Genomic DNA, 20,545 nt, shown 5'->3' on the forward strand with positions numbered 1-20,545 from the left:
ACTTTTGGTTTTGATGTCTGCGTAGCAAGCCAAGTTCCAATAGTGAGTGATGGAAGATGTGATTGCCTAAGTACCCCCGCTGACTTCTATTGTGATGGATTATTAAGTGGTTATTATGTGTGTGGGGGGGCACATTAAGGACTCAAGTTTTACTCAAGTTTTACTGTGATAAGGAGTGAGTGCCATTGATCAGAATGGTCAGTCAGATAAAAAGGGCTTTGAAATATAAGTAGCCTTGACAAAGGTGGGCAGAGTAAAGGCAACCCGCACAGGCCAAGGAGAATATCCTGTGGCTTCTTGCTTCCTGGAGATGGAGTGGGTAGCCGAGGTTGATCTGGGAGTTTGGTTGTAACCCCATAAACACAGACTGCAGAGAACAGATGGCAGGGAGCCAGGCATGGCTGGGGTACAGGTACAGCCTAGGTCAGCAAGGACAAGCAGGTGCAGTCTGAGGCACCTCGGGGTTCTGGCTCTTGCTTCCCAGGGGCATCTCCAAGTTCGTACTCCATCCCCAGGGGCCAATTTCTTTTTCTCTGATCTATATACCTGGGTGGCCAGGCTGTACTTGCAAACGTGGAAATTGAGTTCTGCCAGAGCAGGGAAGTTCAAAGGTCTGCTGCAGAGTGTGGCAGGCAAAAAGGGCATTTCCCTATCCCCAGAGAGTTCTGCTTTCTCATGGAGGTGACTGACTTCTGCTTTCCAGGTAATCTGGGCAAGAGGAAGAAGGGATAGAGAGACAGAGAGAGAAAAGGCCCCAAAGGGATTTTCCACCTGTTTCTGGTTTTCGGGTTTGGGGGTCAAACCACATAGGGCGTGCTTTACTTGGTGCTTTTGGTTCTGGGGGCGCTAATGGTGTTTGCTTAGCAGGTCAAGTTTCAATCGATCATCAGTGATAGAAGGCACAGTGGCCTAAGCACTCTGCTAACTTTTCTTTGTTGAATTATTTAATTAAATGATCATTGTTGGGTGGGGAACATTAAGGATTCAAGAGTCACTGTGATAAGGAGCACAGATGGCAGGGTTGTGCAATCGCACTAGAACCAGCGACTCTGGAAAGAGCCCAAGTCTGTAGCCAGGGAAGGGTGGGAGGCTGCCAGCCTCAGGCCTGCTGCTGTATATGGTGCACTCGTTCTTTGCTTCGAGTTCTGAGATACTCTGAGGTGAAATTTTAAAATAGAAATTTCAAAAATGCCTTTACCTCTTGGCAAAGAGGCACCAACCCCGTCCTATGCATTGAGGGATCTTTTGAATTTTGAGGGCTATAAATCCCCTCAACTCACTGACGCTAGCCAAGGACAGGGAACTGGGAATCCAAGAACGAGGACCTATATGCAGACTTTCTGGGAGAAGGTGGGCAATTTATGAATGGCATTTTCCAGGTCACTGATCTTGGGGCAGAGGTTCCGCTTGGTACATAGCAATATCGCCTGAGGAGCTTTCTGGCATGTTCTTAAGTCCTACCCCAGAGCCTAATGATCGGATGAACACCAGGCCTGGCCTGTGGCCCCATGGTGGCTGTCACTCAGTGATATTACCCTGAGGTTCACACTTTGAGAAGTACTGATGGAGGGAAGGGGTTGCTGGTTTAAACAGGGTGCCTAAAAATTTGGCTGAACCTACTATAATTAATACTAGAGAATAGAAACCAGGGAACTAAAGTGTCAAGAAGAAACATGGTGATTTACTTAGAATTGAGAGTAGCTTTCTTTCAATAGCTGTGTAGGGGATTCTTTCAGCAGTGAGGATAATAGTTACCAAATCCTGTCAGAAATCAGCAAGGCAAGCGAGCGTGGTGGTGGTGCAGGCCTCTAATCACGGCTCCTCAGGAGGCGAATGCAGGAGGATTGCAAGTATAAGGCCAGCCTAGGCACTTTAGACTCTGTTTAAAAAGAAAAGAGCTAGTGTTAGGAAAATAAAATAAAAAGGGCTGGTGATGTACCTCAGTGGTAGAGCACCCCTGGCTCAACCCCCAGTACCACCTGCCCCCCAAAAAATCAGCTCAACAAGGCAACCAAAAAGGAGGAGGACTGAAGCTGACAGATAACAGTAAAGATTCGTTATTACTGCAACTATTTTATTATAAATCTTAGGTTTTTGACTTCACTGTCCTAATAAAGCTGATGGCGTGGTTTTTTTTCATTACTATAATTGCCAGGCAAGACTGGTGTTGAATAAAGTCTTATTGTTTATTGAAATGGTAAGCAACGGCAACCCTAGGAATATTTTGGGCTTTTTCTTCTCTTTCTGAACACATTCATCATTTACTTATCCAAAGCCAAGTCACCAGAGAATTTAGTTGCCAGACCTTTCCACGCCTATCTCCTGGAGGGGGTCTCATGGGTCAGTTGGCAAGGAGAAGTCAGTGTCCTAAGGCTGTGAGGCTCTTGGGTGGAAGATGCGCACTGCCAATAAGGTACAGTGAATGCATAAGAGGACCAGAACTGTGAGGAGCCAGCCTCAGCCCTGCACTTGGCCACCAGTAGTTTCTAGATGGATCTGAGAGGCGGCAGAGGCCATGGCCTTCATTTTCACTGTCTATAGTATGATCCAACGATGTGTCTAACCCCTAGAATACCTCAGGTGTATGCAGTTTCCAGTATTTTATTTGAAAACATCCCAGAGGTTTAAAGGATCTGTGGGCTGCACTGTTACTATATTTGGTCTGGCAAAAGTCAACAAGCTGTTGTTTATCTAAGTGAGGCGGGGTTTCAGATTCGAAATTGTGAATTCTCTGGCCTTGACTGTGATCCAGGAACAGGGACCTTAGTTTGTGAGACATTCTTAGTTGTTGAGCAGATATCTATCTTTAGTCAGAGGATCTGGTGACTTCCCCTGTCTGTCATTTGTCTGAAAGGGAAGAACTGGTTTTACTAAGATATGTCTAAGGTAATTGTGGTGGTAAGATAAATAGAATCTGAATTTCAACATACATACTTCAAAGTGTTATTGAAGGTATTTCTTAAGACTAAACAGTAATTATAGAGTATGACTACTGCTTTTTGGCCCACAACATCTTAAGGAACTTTATGACAAACTCGTCAGTGTGCATTTTAGATGGACAGAGGAGAAACCAGATTTTGGAATAGGCCTATGGGAGACTTCAGACTCCTTCTGAGTTTTTTAAAGTGACATATGAATCTTCCATTAACAGTTATTCTTGCTTGAAGTCATAGTATAGGTTGAGATTTAGCTGCAAGGGTCAACTAGCAAGATTTAAACATGTAGAGGGGGCCTCCAGGCAGATTAAATCCCAGAAGGAGAAGAAAAAGAAAGAAATGAGCTAGTGGTCCCTCTAGTGGAGAGCTGTGGAGTGGCACTCAGAAATGCACTCAAGAACTGCTGGTGCTCAAAGATTCACAGTCTTTCAGACTTATAGGAACCAAGCTATTTAATTTTCTTGGAGATAAAACAATAATGAATTAGGAAAGTACTCTAAATATGATAGAGATGCTGCTTTTTTATGATGCTGGGGATCAAATCCAGGGCCTTGCACATGCTAGGCAAGCGCTTTACCACTAAGCTACATCCCCATCCCTGATAGAGGTTATTTTAAAATGGCAAGAGAGCCACATACCTGATTCACCCAAATTTGAGATGTTTCAACTTACATATGTGAGTTTTGGTATACATATGATGGCAGAAATTTTTAAGGTTTACCTCATCCCCAAGTTGGAGGAAAAAATTCTCCGGAGCCCCACAATCTCTTGAAACTATTGTCCACTAAAATTCTACCTATTCTTAAGGCACTTCCACAGATAGCTAAAAAGCACTGGTATCTCAACATCCTGGCATCAGTGCCGAGGCATTAATTCCTTTAAAGCCTATAGCTGACAAGGCTTTTTGAATGCAAAGACTAGTTGAGGGGTGAGGGCACCTGCACTCTCCTCCACAGTGCGGCCTCCTCTGGGCAGCCATGTTTTTTTGTGTGTGCCTGTTTGTTTGTTGCAGTACTGGGGATGGAACCCAGGGCCTTGCACATGCTAGGTAACACTCTGCCACTGAGCTACACCCTGGCCTCATCAGGCTTTTGATGACACAGCAGGTGCTTTCATGGTCTACTCCACTTATCTAGGCTAAAGTTAATCAAGCTTCAAATACAAGCCTTGCAAAAATTCTGGGAGGAATCACCACTTTTCAAGTATCTTTCTTTCTGCTTCAAACTCAGGAGTAGGGCTACTGCTTACAGCATACATTCTTTTGGTAGCACTTCTTGTCTTTTAAAGGCCTGGTTATGCTGTAATTTGCTTCTGTCCTTTTCCTCACTGGGCTGTCTTGTCTTCCTCATTAGAAGATCTCCGGAACTCAGCACAGATCCTACTCCTCAACAGGTTCTGCATAAAACTTTACTAAATGAATAGGTAGTAACTTGAAAAAACTGTCCCTCTCTCTCTTTTTTCTTCTCTACACAACCCATGTATAAGCTGAACTAATTAGGGGAAAGGTGGGCTGTAGCAAACATAAACTTTCTCTGTAAGGAAGGACACCTTCTAGAAAACAAGATTTACTGATGTCTTTTCAATAATTATCACACAATAAAAAAACAAGAATTGCCACAATAAAAAATATAATTAGGCTTTCAAGGAACAGTTTACATGCATACATATCCATATACTTCATTTGAGGACTTCAGTGCTATCTCTTTTAATTATAGACACAAAATGCCCAAAGATATACAAAACAAACAATACAAATTTTAAGCACTTTTATAAAATTGAAAATATAAAGAAATGAGAACTATGGATTTGTTTGCAAACATTAATTTTACTTTGAATCTAATTGGTGTTAAAATGTAACAGTTTATCAAAATTTGTATTTGAGTCAACTATATGCTAGAATTATAGTAGACAAAACTGATGAAATCTTAATTATCAATAGCCTATAGAAATAACTGTAACAATTAAAATACAATCTTCAACCAAGTACTGTTGCTATAATTTTCTGTTGAGTAAAATTTTTATTTTAGGGAACAGAAATGACTTTACCTCTACTTCAAGAAAGTGAATTAATAAGCATTTATTTAATCTTGTTCTTCAAGGATCTCTGCTAATCTGAAACTACTTTTGGTTTACTGCCAACTTAAAACTTTTTTAATAACTGTGATTTAAGGTCATTTTTTGTCTATAGAATGTTCATGTTTTCATCTTTTATTTCAAAGCAGTAAGGCAAGATAGCAGTTCCTTTCTAAATCAAAGAGAGACTACCACCCTCTTTAAAATCCAGGGACTAGAACCACTACACATTATCTGCCAATGGGAAATTAAGGCTGCTATGGTTTCCTTTATATTTAAACCATAAGATTAGCAGTGCCTGCAATGTTGAATTTACAAGCATTTGGCCTTAAATCGTAGGACATAAATATTGCCATTTCTGTCTATACTTATAATGTTTTCACAAACACCTTCAATACATTTTCTGATGAAGTCAGAAAACACTACACAAAGCTGAAAGTACATGACTGTTAACAAGGAGACACACGCTTGAGGTGTTAAGAGTAAATTTCCAGTGTCTGGAAAGTGGGAGTTGGCCCACTTTGCTGCCAGTACTGCCAGTCTGGTAAGCGGATGTGCAGAATACATGGCAGCCAGCACAGCATGAGGCTGGAGGCGGGGGTGGGTTTTCAATGCTCTAAAGGGCCTGGCCCTCTACTGCCAAAGGTGAAATGCATGGCTTTGCAAGAAGCCCCAGGAACCAGCTAGAGTATATCCTGTTTGCATGACATTCTTCTTTCAGACAAGCCCTTGTAGATATGTGGAAAAGAAAAATCACAAAACCTAGCCTGCAAAACATTTCCTAAGATCATTTTCCAGCATGAAGGTGGACCAGGCTTTGTAGTATATATCTACTACTATTAGCACCATATTTTAGCCTTCACTGAGGTAAAAATAATCTCTCAGATAGCTTTTGGTAGAAATCACAGTAGCAATCTTGATTTATGGCAGCAATATTTCTGTTCATTACAATAAGTTGATAAAGAACCATTTGATTTCAAGTATATATATATGCAAATATATACTAAAACTGATCAATTACAAAGCTAGGTATATAAGCCAATAGCAGGACAAATATAGCAAAACAGAACTCACATTTTTAAATTCAAATTATGTCACTGGTTGATGAAATAAAAGATTTTAATATTGATTGATATTAATTTGACATTTGATATTGATTCTGATAAGATTTTTATATTGAGCCAACATCACAAGTCTGTTTCACCAGATGGGAATGCCTAGAAATTTCATTTTTCACAGCATGGTCAAGTTTACAAATAGCTCAATCTGTCTCTTCCTTGTTACATATTCCAAAAAAGGTGAGTGGCTTTCCCCTTCTCCAACTATTTTGACTTGTATAGACAAACATCTCTAGAACTTTTATTGATTATTTATATAAAATTATGCAGTGGGAAAGACCTTAAAACTTTGCTAAAAATTTAAAGGGGCACAATGTTTCAGCAAATGAAGAGTCCAGTTATAAGACATAGCTAGATAAAAAGAGGCAATTCTTAGTGTGGGGAAACATGGAGGTGTAGCTCCGTGGCAAAGCTTATGTGTGTTGAGCATGTGTGAGGTCCTTGGTCCCACTCCAATCACCACCACCAAAAAAGACTCAATTTAGTTCTTATAAGCTGAGAAAATGAAATAATAATGCATGAAATAAATAAAATAAAGAACTTAAAGAAAACTTTTCAAGTTGTTTTCTTCCCTCCATTAACATTACTTAACATATAGGAGAAATAAGAAATCTCAGATATGGCTAGCTTTCTACAGTGTCACAAAACTAATTTTCAAAGGAGAGTAATATGACCTTGGAGTTAGCATGACACTGCCTAGAATTCACCTATCTCCAGTTGGCGCTAGCCTCTGCTCAGGTGAAGTTTATTACTTGATTCAACCAACAGTCTCCCAAAACACTGAGCTGTAGTATTTTCATTTGACTTTGTTGAGATTCAGATGAAAACCGGAGTTAACTTCCCTCTGCAACCTATAGAAGCATTTCAGGGAAATACTTTAAGGTTCATACTTAACCTAAAAATTCAGCCAAATTCTGAAGACCATTCTTCAGAAAACTCAAGTAAACACTCATACTTCTTTTATAAATCTGTTGGTGCTAACTGCACCTAATTGGTAATATACATGGAGGTATAGCTGAACTATGTTTGCAAGAATGCTAATTACTATATGAGGTCTTTCAGTTCTCTGTCAGTCAGTTCATTCACTTCCATGATCTTCTCTAAGTGTTCCTTATACCGGTCATGGTCCTGCATGAAGTGAGGGACCCTCATGTTTTCAGTAACTGCCAATCCTTTTAAACGATCCACATCTTCATAAGAAACCTGAAAAAAGGGGCAATTTTAAAACACAACTGTAAGTTACATTTTGAAGATGAATTTCTTCCCGAGGTCTTAAATGGAAATATATGATCATTTGTTATATTATTTTAATAGCTTCAAAATACCAAAAATCAGTGGCTTACTTTTCTTTACTATGTTAAATATATATGTGTCTGTCCCCTCATATCACAACCATATTAAAAGAGGACTGTCAGTCAATATTTAACATTTCATCTTGACCCTAAATAGTTTGTCCAAAAATTAGACAACGAAACCTTGTATGTGTATGAGAGAGAGGTTTTTTTTGAGAGACTTTAAATCCAAACAAATCTCCTAAATTTAAATAAAAGAATCAAGATAATAACAGAATAGTTATTAAATTAAGAGAATCAACACAATTATATATTAGATTCCTATTTCTTTATATTTAATTTGGGAAACATTGTGATTTGTGTTATATTCTCTTGCTTTTATTTTGAATTTATATTTTTTAAAAAAAATTCTATCTCTCTAGTACAGTGCGGGGGCCCATGCCTGTAATCCTAGTGGCTCAGGAGGCTGGGACAGAAGGATCGTGAGTTCAAAGTCAGCTTCAGCAAAAGTGAGGCACTAAGCAATTCAGTGAGACCCTTTCTCTAAAATACAAAATAGGGCTGGGGATGTGGCTCAGTGGTCAAGTGCCTTGAGTTCAATTCCCAGTACCCCGCCCCCTCAAAAAAGTTGCATCTCTCATTCTTCTATATAAAAAGCAAATATTTTTATGGATATTTATGTCAGGGTTAGTGATGAAACTTTTAAGTTCTATAAATTATCTTTTTATCTTTATATTTGAAAACATGGTTAATTTAAAATACTATGGTGTTTTACAATACTGGGGGTGAACCCACTGAGCTACACCCCCAGCCTTTTAAATATTTATTTTGAGACAGGATCTTGCTAAGTTACTGAGGCTATTCTTGAATTTGTAATCCTCCTACCTCAGCCTCACAACTCAATGAATAGGCATATGCCACTATCCCTAGCAAAATACTCTCTTGAGTATGAGCAATGTTTTTCCAGGTTCAGTAGAAAGACTTCTTAAAAAAGAAATCATGTTCATATTCTATCTGTACTTTGTTAGTTTTTAAGGTTTTAATTATTATTAAAAATATTATTAAAATTATTTAGTATTTATATTCCTAAGTATAATGAAAGTAGGTTTGCTGATATTGGTATGGTAATTCTTAAACTATTCTAAATTTACAATAGGAGAGAATGAATAAATTTATAGGCATACCTTGTTTTACTGCACTTCATAGATAAATGTGTTTTTCACAAAGTTTATAGCAATCCTGCACTGAGCAAATTTATTGGCAACATTTCTCTAACAGCATGCACTCACTTTGTGTCCATGTGTCACATTTTGGTAATGTCTCATAGCATTTCAAACATGTTCACTATTATTCTATCTACTATGGTGATCTGTGATCAATGATCTTTGATGTTATTATTCTGTTTTTGTACCAACTGTGCTCACATAAGATGGTGAACTTAATCAGTAAACACCTGTGTTCAGACTACTCCTCCAACCAGACCATCACTCCCCAATCTCTCTCCCTGTCCTCAAGCCTCCCTATTCCCTGAGACAAGTAATATTCAAATTAGGCCAATTAATAACACTATAATGGCCTCTGAGTGAAAAGTGAAAGTGGCCTCTAAGAGAAAGATGAGTCTAAAGGCATACTACTTTAAACCAAAAGCTAGACATGATTAAGCACAGTGTAAAAGGCATGTCAAATATATATAACCAGAGAAATGAGAGATCACACTCTATTTATATATGATCTGTCAAAATGTATAAATGCATTCTACTGTCAGGTACAACTAATTAGAATAAAATAAAATAAAAATTTTAAAAAGCCAAGACAGTCCTAAAGCTAGACCTCTTACGCCAAACAGCTAGCCAAGTTGTGAATGCAAAGGAAAAGTTATTGAAGGAAATTAAAAATTCTATTCCAGTGAACACATGGATGACAGGAAAGCAATACAACCTAATTGCTGATATGGAAAACATTTTAGTGGTCTAGATAGGAGATGCCACAACATTCCCTTAAGCCAAAGCCTAATCCAGAGCAAGGTTCTAACTCTCTTCATTTCCTTCAGGACTGAAAGAGGTTAGGAAGTTGCAGAAGCAAAGTTTGAAGCTAGCAGAAGTTGGTTCATGAGGTCATGGAAAGAAGTCATCACCAGACACTTAAGAATTCAAGATAAAAATTAATTTAAAAAAAGGATTCAAGATAAACCAAGTTATTCAGAAGATCTCTCTAGGATAACTGGTGAAGGTAGTAATTAATGTTAAACAACAGGTTTTTCAACATAGACAAAACAACCTCATGTTGGATAATGCCACCTAGCACTTTCATCGCTAGAGAGAAGTCAACGCCTGGTTTCAAAGGATAGGCTAAATCTCTTGTTCAGAGCTAATGCAGTTGGTGACTTTAAGTAAAGTCAATGTTCATTTACCATTCCAAAAATACTAGGACCCTTAAGAATTATGCTGAATCTATTCTACCTGTGTACAATAAATGGAACAACCAAGCCTAAATGATAGTACCTATGTTTACAAAATGGTTTACTAAATATTTGAAGCCCACTGTTGCAACCTACTGCTCATAAAAGATTCCTTTCAAATATTATTTTTAAAATTTTTTAGTTGTCAATGGATCATTAAGTAATTTATTTATATGTGGTACTGAGAATCGAACCCAGTGTCTCACACATGCTAGGCAAGTGCTCTACCACTGAGCTATGACACCAGCCCTTTCCCAAGTATTATTACTTATTGACAATGACCTAGTCACACAAGAGCTCTGGTGGAGATATACAAGTTTAATGCTGTTTCATGCCTGCTAAGACAGCATCCATTCTACACCCCATGATCAAGGAGTTAAGTCAATCTACAAGTCTCATTATTTAAGAAGTACATTTTGTAAGGCTCTAGCTGCCATACATAGGATTCCTCTGATGGATCTGGGTAAAGTAAACTGGAAATCTTCTGGAAAGGATTCACCATTCTACATGTCATTAAGAACACATGTGATTCATGGGAGGTAAAATAGTAATACTAACAAGAGTTTGGAAGAAGGTGATTCCAACCCTCCTAGATGACTGAGAGCTCAAGCCCCCAGTGCAGATGTGGTGGAAAAAGCAAGAGAGCTAGAATCAGAAGTGGAGCCTAGGATGTGACTGGATTGCTGCAACCTCATGATAAAACATTAACGGACAGTTGCTTATTATGGATGAACAAAGCAAGTGGTTTCTTCAGATGAAATGAAGAAACCTAGTGATGATGTGGTAAACAGCATTAAAGTGACAACAAAGTATTCAGAATATAAGCTTTTTCAAAAACAAAAACAAAAACGGGGTTTGAGAAGGGAGACCAATTTTGAAAGAAGTTCTACTATAGGTAAAACGCTATCAAATGGCATTGAAAAAGAGTCAATAAATGTGGCAAACCTCACTGCTATCTTTAATTTAATAAATTCCCACAGCTATCCTAACTTTCAACAACCATCACCCTGATCAATCATCAGTCATAAACATCAAGGCAAGACCCTCCATCAGCAAAAAGATATGACTCACAGCAGGCTCAGATAATAGCAATAATAGCATTTTTTTTAGCAATAGAATATTTTAAAATAAGGTATACACATTTTTTAGGCATAAAACTACTATAAGTGTAATGACTACAGTATAGAACAAACATAACTTTTATATTCATTGTGAAACCAAAAAAGTTTGTATGACTCACTTTACTGTGATACTCACTTTGTTGCGATAGTCTAGAACCAAATGTGCAATATCTGAGATGCCCATACTTACACTGGGGAATCAAATTCTCAATTTAAGAAAAGGGAGATACAAACATGGAATGGAGGGGAAATGTGAAAAAATTCTGTGGGGTCTGATTTGAATTGGAATGCCCTTATGATTTAAAACATACACATGATTTGCTCATTGAAAATGTCTAGAAATAACAGCAACCCATTAGCAAGACCATAACCAGTGCTCAGATATTGTTTTCTAAATACCATTACCTACTAAAAGTAATCAATGTTTCCTTGAAATGGCTAATCTCAGATTTGGGTATGAAATGTATAAAATAAACCCAGAATATTTTACTTTGCCAGAAAACACAGAGACATTAAAAAAAGAGCAGTCATAAAAGTCGAATAAAAATTTAAGTCCACTAGTACTAAAAAAGGGAGGAATAAAAGAAGAATTATAATAAAAGTAGATCTCTATTTTGTTATCAGTATAATAACTGGGCAAAGATCACCTATGGATATTATCACCATTTCTTAAAAGGTTGTTAGAGAACAGCCTGTTCATAGATATTGCCCTAAAGGTGACTTATTTATACCATGGGAGAAAGGTATCTTTACAAAGCAAAGACCTGGTGGTCACTCACACTGCACCAGTAAAGGTGCAAAATGATATGTGCTTCTATGTGATGCAATGAAAAATACACTGGCTCACTTATGCAGTATCCTTGGCAAAAAGGTTTACCTGTTATCTCATTAGGAAGAAACAATTTGATAAATCAGATTGTAGAAATTCTCAAGAAAGAATGCTGTCTTGAATTCTTCAAAATGTTGTGAAAAAGAAAAAGAATGGAGTGGGTGGACTGTTCTACATTTAAAAAGATGAAGGATTATATCCAAAAGCAATGTATAATTCATGATCCAATCCTGGAACACCAAAAAAAAAAAGGGGGGGGGCTACAAAGGATATATTAGAGACAATTAAGGAAATTTGATGTGCACTATATTTTACAAATGCTATACTAAATCGATGATGAATTTCTTTGAAAAACTGTATGGTTGTGCCACAGAATATCCTTGTTCTTAAGAGTTATTAAACGGAAAGTGTTATAGCTGTAGCTTATTTTAAAATACTTTTAGAAAAGGATGCTTATAAGAAAATTCTTTTTAGAAAAAGACTGATATAAAAATAAAACATATTCCCCAATTTTCTATTCCTTTATTTCTTACTTCCCTTCAGTTATCACACATAAAGAAAATTTACTCCAACAATAAAGTAAAAACAGTTTGAAGTTGAGTCTCATCAAATCATAAGATCAAACTAGAAGAAATGCTGACCTGGTATGTTTGGTGATATGTGGTTTTTACTTACCTTCCCCAGGGCAGTAAGTAGATGAAAGTCTATGGAGTCTCTGTATCGGAGGATTTGAAGAATTCCATCTAAGTATACCTGGTCTTTACTGAAACACCCTGAAGGAACCAGAATAATGTTTACATTCTAATGTTCAAAAACACTACTAAGAAATTAGCTTCTTGTTCCCTTTACTGTGGAAACAGTCCTGTATTTTAAAAATTCTAATTTGTGTCTGTATTTGGGGTTATAATATCAGTGTCAGAGCACTTGCCTGGCATGTTTGAAAATAGCACTTTAAAAATAAAATTCTAATTTTCCAATGTTTATATTTATTTAATTATCTTCATAACATAAAATGTGAGGTCTTGAAAAGCACCAGGACAATAAGCAGACTGGTAGCTTCCCTCTATGAAGTCCCTCCCCCAGACCCTTTTCTCCCTAATTGAAATAACATTTTCCTGTCATTTTAAGGGTTGACAATTTAAAATACATGACTCTTAATAAATGATTATCCCATCCCTGTCAATTAATCATACCACAACTCCCAAGGTGCAATGAAGGCATTTGGATGAGGAGGGATAGGGTTAGGTTTTAAAGCAGTTATATTTCAAAAGGGCTATGTGGAGACATGGGATTTTAGAAAGCTCTGTTTCCTTTTTTTTTTTTTTTTTTTTTTTTACATTAAATAATATTTGTTTCCCCCACTGGAAAGAAAGAAAGGAAAGAAGAAAGGAAGGAAAAGAAAAAAAGACTATGGTTTAAAAACACCCCAGGTGAAATACACAAAATACTGTGCCTTTGTGTGAAATCAAGAATTAGAATTAGGTTTTGAAGAATGTACAGCATTAAAAATAGAAAAAAAAATAGACTACAAATGCTACTTTGGAGGCTGAGGCAGGAGACTTGAAAGTATGAGACCAACTTGGGCAACTTAACCAGACCCTGTCTCAAAATAAAAGAGATTTGGGGATACAGCTCAGTAATAGAGCACTTATACAGCATGTGCACGGGCCTGGGTTCAATCCTTAGTACTGCCAAAAGACAAAAACAAAAAAGGGGGACAAAGAAAATATGAAAGTTGGGAACAGCTCATGAGATCTGAGCCTAGTTAGAAAAAGATGATTTATTTCAAAGAAAACTTTTTTCTCATCCTGATATAACATATGTACAGCAAAAAAAAACTTTGGTCTACATTTACTAAATGGACAAAAATTCTACCATAGAATCATATATTAAGGAATTATTATTTGCTAGGTATGCTAATAGCATGGGGATTATGAAAAACACTGTCCTAATAGTTAGAGATACATAGTGAACTATTCATGGACATGATGCTGGGATTGAATTTATAATACTATTTGAAAACAAGAACATGGAAGGATAGATGAATAAGTTAGGACATGTCAATTATGACTATGATCAGGTAATGTATTGAGGATTCAGCACCTTAATGGTACTTGTTTAATATACACTGAAATTTTCCAAAATAAAAAGCTTTAAATATGTATGAAGAAAAGAAAAAAAGGACTAGTCTACAAGTGATGTGCCCCACGAGGTATCGAGGATAACAGGAAAGCCCTGTGCATATGGGTACAGACCACTAAAATACAGGCAGAGATCTAAAAAAGAGATGGGAAATGACAGATGCACTGTTTTTCTGGAACCCAGCTTGGAGATGGCTGTGCACATGTGAAGATTGGGACAGATGTTCTCTTCTCTCCTGCTTCTTGTCTTACCTGGTCCTAGTTCTCAGACTTTCATACAACTTCATCACTGGTATAAAATGTTAAGGTGGACTAGGCTGGTGACATTACCATCAATGACCTGAGTATTTCCAAGTTCCAAACAGTCTAAAAACACTTTTAGATAAAAATTTGTTGATATACTGAACTAATCTGAAAGTTAAAACTATTAAATCCATGAACATTTCCTAATCACAACCTTTTTTTTCAAAGATGTTTTGTGTTGCCATAAACTTTTCTTAGTGTATCTTATTAAAAACAAAAACACAAACAAAAAAATTTTTGTAGGCAATCTGAAATCTTAAGGCTGCCTTAAGACAAAAATTTTTAGTTTCTATTAAAAGTATCATCCTGTGTACAACCAGAGAAATGAAAAGTTGTACCTCATTTGTGTACAATGAATCAAAAATAAATAAAAAATAAAGTATCATCCATACTTAAAACTAGACTTGTTTATAAACAACAGGCACAGTGATTGAACTCTGCCTCTATTTTATTTAGATAAATAATAAAAATAATAGTGCTAGACATCCTCAATGAAACAATGATTAAGACAAGAATCACTGATGAAAGGAAAACCATTAGATGAAACTCTGTTATGGAACAGGAGTCTGCTACCTCACAGATCACTTGTAAGGAATAAAACCATGTTCCTTTACAAAGGAAGAGCTCATAAATCATCACCTTCAATGAAGATCAACCTTAGCATTTTTAGAGATGCTAAGTGGTGAGACAATCTGTCATTAGCTGGCTCTTGTGTAACCAAAATCACTTAGAATTCTTGCCAAAAATGTTTACCCCAAGTCTAACCATGAACAAACAATCAAACATATCCAGTATTCTCAAAGAATAGTGACCTAGACTTCAAACAAAAGTCATTAAAGTATCATAAAAGTCTACATGAATCATGAAAAGCAAAAAAATCTGGAGAAGAGTGCTCCATATTAAGAGGCTAAAAAGAAAGAGCCACCTCAAAAGTAATGTGTAAACCCTTACTGGATCTACATTTTTTTAAGAAAAAAGGACATTTTGGAACAGTTGGGGATATTTACATACGATGCATGTATTCAATTATGTTGCTGAATTAATGTTCACTTTCTTAAGTATGATAATGATATGTCAAGTAGAAAAATGTCCTTATTCTTAAAAGACACACATTTTTAGGAATGAAATATTAAGTCTATAAGTTACTTTTACAGAATACAAAAGTCAATAGTTTTCCTCTACACCAATAATGAATTCACTAAGAAATCAGGAAAACAATTCCATTTACGACAGTCTCAAAAGGAAAATCCAAGAATAAATCTAACCAAGGAGGTGAAAGACCTCTACAATGACAATTACAGAGTGTTGAAGAAAGGAAGAAGATGGAAAGGCCTCCTATGTTCGTGAATAGACAGAATTAATATTATTAAAATGACCCTAGTACCAAAAGCGAGCTATAGATCCAAAGCAATTCCCATCAAAATACCAATTATATTCATCCCAGAACTAGAAAAAACAGTCCTAATATACACAGGGAAGAATAAAAGACCCAGAATAGCCAAAGCAATTCCAGGGGGGAAAAAAAAAGCAATGCAGGAGGAATCACAATACCTGAATTAAAAGTATATTACAGAGCTATAGTAACAAAAACAATATAGTACTGGCATTAAAAACAGACACATAGACCAATGAAGTAGAAAACACAGAGACAAACCCACAAAGATACATTCATTTTTGTCAAAGGCACCAAAAACATACATTAGAGAAAGGACAGTCTTTTAAACAGGTGGTGCTGGGAAAACTGGATATCCATGGGCAGAAGAAAGAAGTTTAAACTGAGATCCCTATCTCTCCACACAAAAGTCAACTCAAAATGTTTCAAAGAACTAGGGGTTAGACCAGAAACTGTAACTGCTAGAAGAAAACATAGGGTCAACACTCCAACACACAAGCACAGGCAAGCCTTCCTCAATAGGACTTCTAAAGCTCAGGAAATAATACCAAGATTAATAAATGGATGGCATAAAATTAAAAGGCTTCCACAAAGCAAAGGAAATAAGAACATGAAGAGAGAGCCTACAGAATGGGAGAAAATCTTTGCCGGTTACTCTTACAACAGAAGATTAATATCCAGAATACATTAAAAACTCAAGAAACTTAGCCACCAAACCAAATAACCCAATCAACAAATGGGCAAATGAACTAAAAAGACACTTCTCAAAAGTAGTACAAATGACCAACAACTATATAAAAAAGTGCTCAACATCTTTAATAATAAGGGAAATGCAAATCAAAACTACACAGATTGGGCTGGGGAGATAGCTCAGTCGGTAGAGTGCTTGCGCTGCAAGCACAAGTCCCTGAGTTCGATCCACAGCACCACAAAAAAAAAAAAAAAAATTACACAGATTTCATCTCACTCAAGTTAAAAATGGCAAGCATCAAGAATACAAACACTAAATGCTAGTGAGGATGTGGGGAAAAAGGAACACTTATACACTGCTGGTGGGATTGTCAATTAGTACAACCACTATGGAAATCAGTATGGAGGTTCTTCAAAAGACTAGGAATGGGCTGGGTATAGTGGTGCACACCTATAATCCCAGCAACTCCTACAGCTGAGGCAAGAGAAACAAATTAAAAATATAAAGGGGGTAGGGATATAGTTCTGTGATAAATGAACCCAAGTTCATTCCCCAGTACCAAACAAACTAGGAATGAAACAGTTATGATACTCTTCAGTATTTATCCAAAAGAATCAAATTCAGCATACTGTAGTGATATATGTGAACCCAGTTTATAGCAGCATAATTCACAATCACCAAATTATAGAACCAGCCTAGGTGTCTGTCAACAGATGGATACAGAAAATGTGGTACATATACACAATGGAATTTTTATTTAGCCATAAAAAGAACAAAATTATGTCATTTGCAAAATGGAACTTGAAAGCATTATGTCAAGTGAAGTAAGCCAGACTCAGTCAAAAGTCTTGTTTTCTCTCATATGTGGAAGTTATAAAGAAAATAAAGGGGTTTGGATCTCATGAAAATAGAACGAAAACCAGTAGAATAGAGGAAAGGGACTAGGGAAAGGGAGGAGGAAAGGGAAAGGGGAGATAGTAAGGAATGAAAGTGACCAAACTATATGCATGTATAAATATGCAACAACCAATCCCACTATTATGTATCATTATAATGTATCAATTAAAAAAAAAGAAAACGTAGTTTTAAAAGTCAAAAAACACTAAAGAAAATGAAGCCAGGCATGGGGGTGCACACCTGTAATCCCAACAACTTGGGAGGCTGAGGTAGGAAGATCGCAAGTTCAAAGCCAGCCTCAGCAATTTAGCAAGACCCTAAGCAATTCAGTGAGATCCTGTCTCTAAATAATATATATTAAAAAGGGGCTGGGCCACATCAATGTTTATAGCAGTTCAATTCACAATAGCTAGATTGTGGAACCAACCTAGATTCCCTTCAACAGATGAATGGATAAAGAAACTATGGTATATATACACAACTATAAAGAAGAATAAAATTATGGCATTTGCAGGTAAATGGATGGAGTTAGGGAATATGATGCTAAGTAAAATAAGCCAATCAAAAAAAAAAACCAAAGGTTGGATGTTTTCTCTGATAAGTGGATGCTAATACCTAACAGGGAGAGGCAGGAAGTAAGGAAAAATGGGAGGAACACTGGATTTTGTGTAGAGGGAAGAAAAGGGAGGGGAGGGGTCAGTGGGAAGGAAAGATGGTGGAATGAGACAGGCATCATTACCCTATGTACGTGTATGATTACACGAATGGTGTGACTCTACATCATATACAATAAGAGAAATGAAAAGTTATACTCCAAAAAATATTTTTTTAAATAAATAAATTTTTTTAAAAAAGGATTGGGGATAAGGCTCAGTGGTTAAGCAACCCTGGGTTCAATCCTTGGTACCACCACCAAACCCCCACAAAAAAAAAAGTGAACAAACAAACACAGAATGGTAGAAAGTATTTGTAAATCATAAACCTTAATATATATATACATGATATATAAGATATGATATATATATATGCATATATATGTTTTTTAAGGTTTATATATGTGATTTAATAATAAAAAAACAAGTAACACAATTTAAAAATGGGGAAAAGATCAAAGCAGACAGTACTCAAAAACAGCTACACAAATGGCCAATAAGCAAATTAAAAGAAGCTTAATGTCATTAGTCATCAGGTAAATGCAAATCAAAACTACAATAAGACACCTCTTCATACCCACTAGGAAGTTCAAATAATAATGCCAGCTTACAAAATGAATATATCAAGTGTTGGCAAAGATATGGAAAAAGCTAGGCATGGTGGTGCATGCCTGTAATTCAGCAGGTCAGGAGGCTGAGACAGGAGGATCCCAAGTTCAATTTAGTGAGGCCCTAAGCAACTTAGTGAGAACCTGTCTCAAAATAAAACATGAAATGGGCTGGGGATGTGGCTCAGTGGTAAAGTGCCTCTGAGTTCAATCCCCAGAAACAAAAGGAGGAGGGAGGGGGAAGAGGAGTACTCATTACACTGATGGGGGTGTAAAAAGGTGCAGTTACTTTGGAAAATTGTCTGGCAATCCCTCAAAAGGTTAAAGCAGAGTTAGCACATTACTCAACGATTCCCTATAAAATACCCTACAAAAATGAAAACACATCCACACACAAACTTGTACAGAAATGTTCACAGAAGCACTATTCATAACAGCCAAAAAGTGGAAAGAGATCAAATGTCTATCAACTGACAAAAGGATAAATAAAATGTGATATATCCATGTCATGTAAAATTAATTCAGCAATAAAAATGACTAAAATAGTGACACATGTTGCAACATGAACAAATCTTGAAAACAACATGCCAATGGAAGAAACTTGCTGCAAAAGATCACATAATATATTAGTGCATTCATATGAAATGTCCAAATTAGGTAAATGTACAGAACTAAAAGTAAAAACTACTAAAAGTGGTTGCTTAGAGCTGGAGAAGTAAAAAAAAAATGGAGAATGACTGCAAATTGACATGGGTGTTTTGTGGGGGGTGAGGGTGATGAGAATATTCTGAAATTAGTAGTGATGGCTGCACAACTCTGTAATACTCCAAAATCCACTGAACATTTCATTTTAAATGTTCATTGTATAGCATGTAAATTATATCTCAAGAAAGCTTTTTTTTTTTTTTTCTCTCTCTCTCTCTTTCTCCCAGCACTGGGGATCAAGAACCTCATGCATGCGAGGCAAGTACTCTGCCATAGATAGGATTTCATTTTTATGTTGAGACAGGCTCTCACTAGGTGGCTCAGGCTGGCCTCAAACTTGAGATCCTACTGCTTCAGCCTTTCAAGTAGCTGGGATTACAGGTGTGCGTACCTCTCCTGTCAATACCTAGTTTTTAAAAGGAGAAAAAGTAAAAATGGCAAAAAGTTAATAACTGGTGAATCTAGATAAAGCATATATTTCATCTATACTATTCTTTCCATATTGCTGATCTAAAATTTTTTTTAAATGAGCTAGGCCAAAGTAAAGCTGAGAAAGTGTGTTTTGGGAAAATCAGTGCTGACCTCAATATTAAAGGTTTAATTTTTTTCATAGGTTAGTGAATTCTTAGATTAAAAGAAAAGGATACGACTAGAATCACTCAGATAGCTAATCATTGAGTCAAGAACCCACAGTCAAGAGACACCCACCTGGTTGGGAAGTATCAGTCCACCCTCTCTTGGCTCGTACACAATAATCCCATCTTGTATTAGGGTCCTTGACAAATTTGCCAATATCTTTGAAGAGTTGACAAAAAGACATTTGGCTGGCTTGATAAACAGTATAGTAGAGGAGGGCAGCCCTCCATAAAAAGGGGTCTTTTCTGAACAGGACACTGTGAATACTTGCCAGTCCTTCCTCTGTAGGATTGTTTGGCTTTAGTTCATGTTTTTTACGGCCAGTCCAATTGTTCCATGGTTGCTGCAGGTTATTAATACCTCGAAAATAATGTGTGCCTATGGAAAAGAAAAGGTACATGAATGATAAAAAAATGTGATTCTTTTTAAAATTCTTCTTCACAGAAAATGCTAAAGTTTGGAGTTAGTGTGTTCCCTAAAGGTCTGGTCCACAGCTCAGAGGCCCAACGGAGGCATGCCCTCAAAGAGGACAGTGGTCGCTTCAGTCCCTTATTCTTCCTTTCTCTTTGGCTTTCTGGTCATGAGTTGAGCAGTTTTGCTCCACCACACATTCCTACCATCAGGTGCTGCCTCACCACAGTCACAAAAGCAATGGGACCAACTGATCTTGAACTGAATCCTCCAAAACTGT

The 20,545-nt window shown here is 36.8% G+C and overlaps 1 protein-coding gene across 6 annotated transcripts in view; it reads right to left on the reverse strand.

Moving 5' to 3' along the window:
* Nucleotides 1-363: 363 nt before the first annotated feature.
* The window catches only part of Matcap2 (microtubule associated tyrosine carboxypeptidase 2), a 59,591-nt gene continuing 39,409 nt past the window's right edge, over nucleotides 364-20,545 (reverse strand). For 4 of the 6 annotated variants that reach the window (XM_047562785.1, XM_047562788.1, XM_047562786.1 and 1 more), the window contains 3 exons: nucleotides 19,927-20,232; nucleotides 12,503-12,600; nucleotides 4,554-7,330 (listed from right to left, as the gene is read on the reverse strand). In XM_047562785.1, coding sequence (XP_047418741.1) covers nucleotides 7,172-7,330; nucleotides 12,503-12,600; nucleotides 19,927-20,232 — 563 coding nt within the window. In that variant the 3' untranslated portion in view covers nucleotides 4,554-7,171. Of the gene's footprint in view, nucleotides 1,880-4,553; nucleotides 7,331-12,502; nucleotides 12,601-19,926; nucleotides 20,233-20,545 lie in introns of those variants that run through there. The other 2 variants (XM_047562784.1, XM_047562783.1) reach the window with 2 other exon arrangements.

The sequence above is a fragment of the Sciurus carolinensis genome, chromosome 8 (assembly GCF_902686445.1).
Source record: "Sciurus carolinensis chromosome 8, mSciCar1.2, whole genome shotgun sequence".
Lineage (NCBI taxonomy): Eukaryota > Metazoa > Chordata > Mammalia > Rodentia > Sciuridae > Sciurus > Sciurus carolinensis.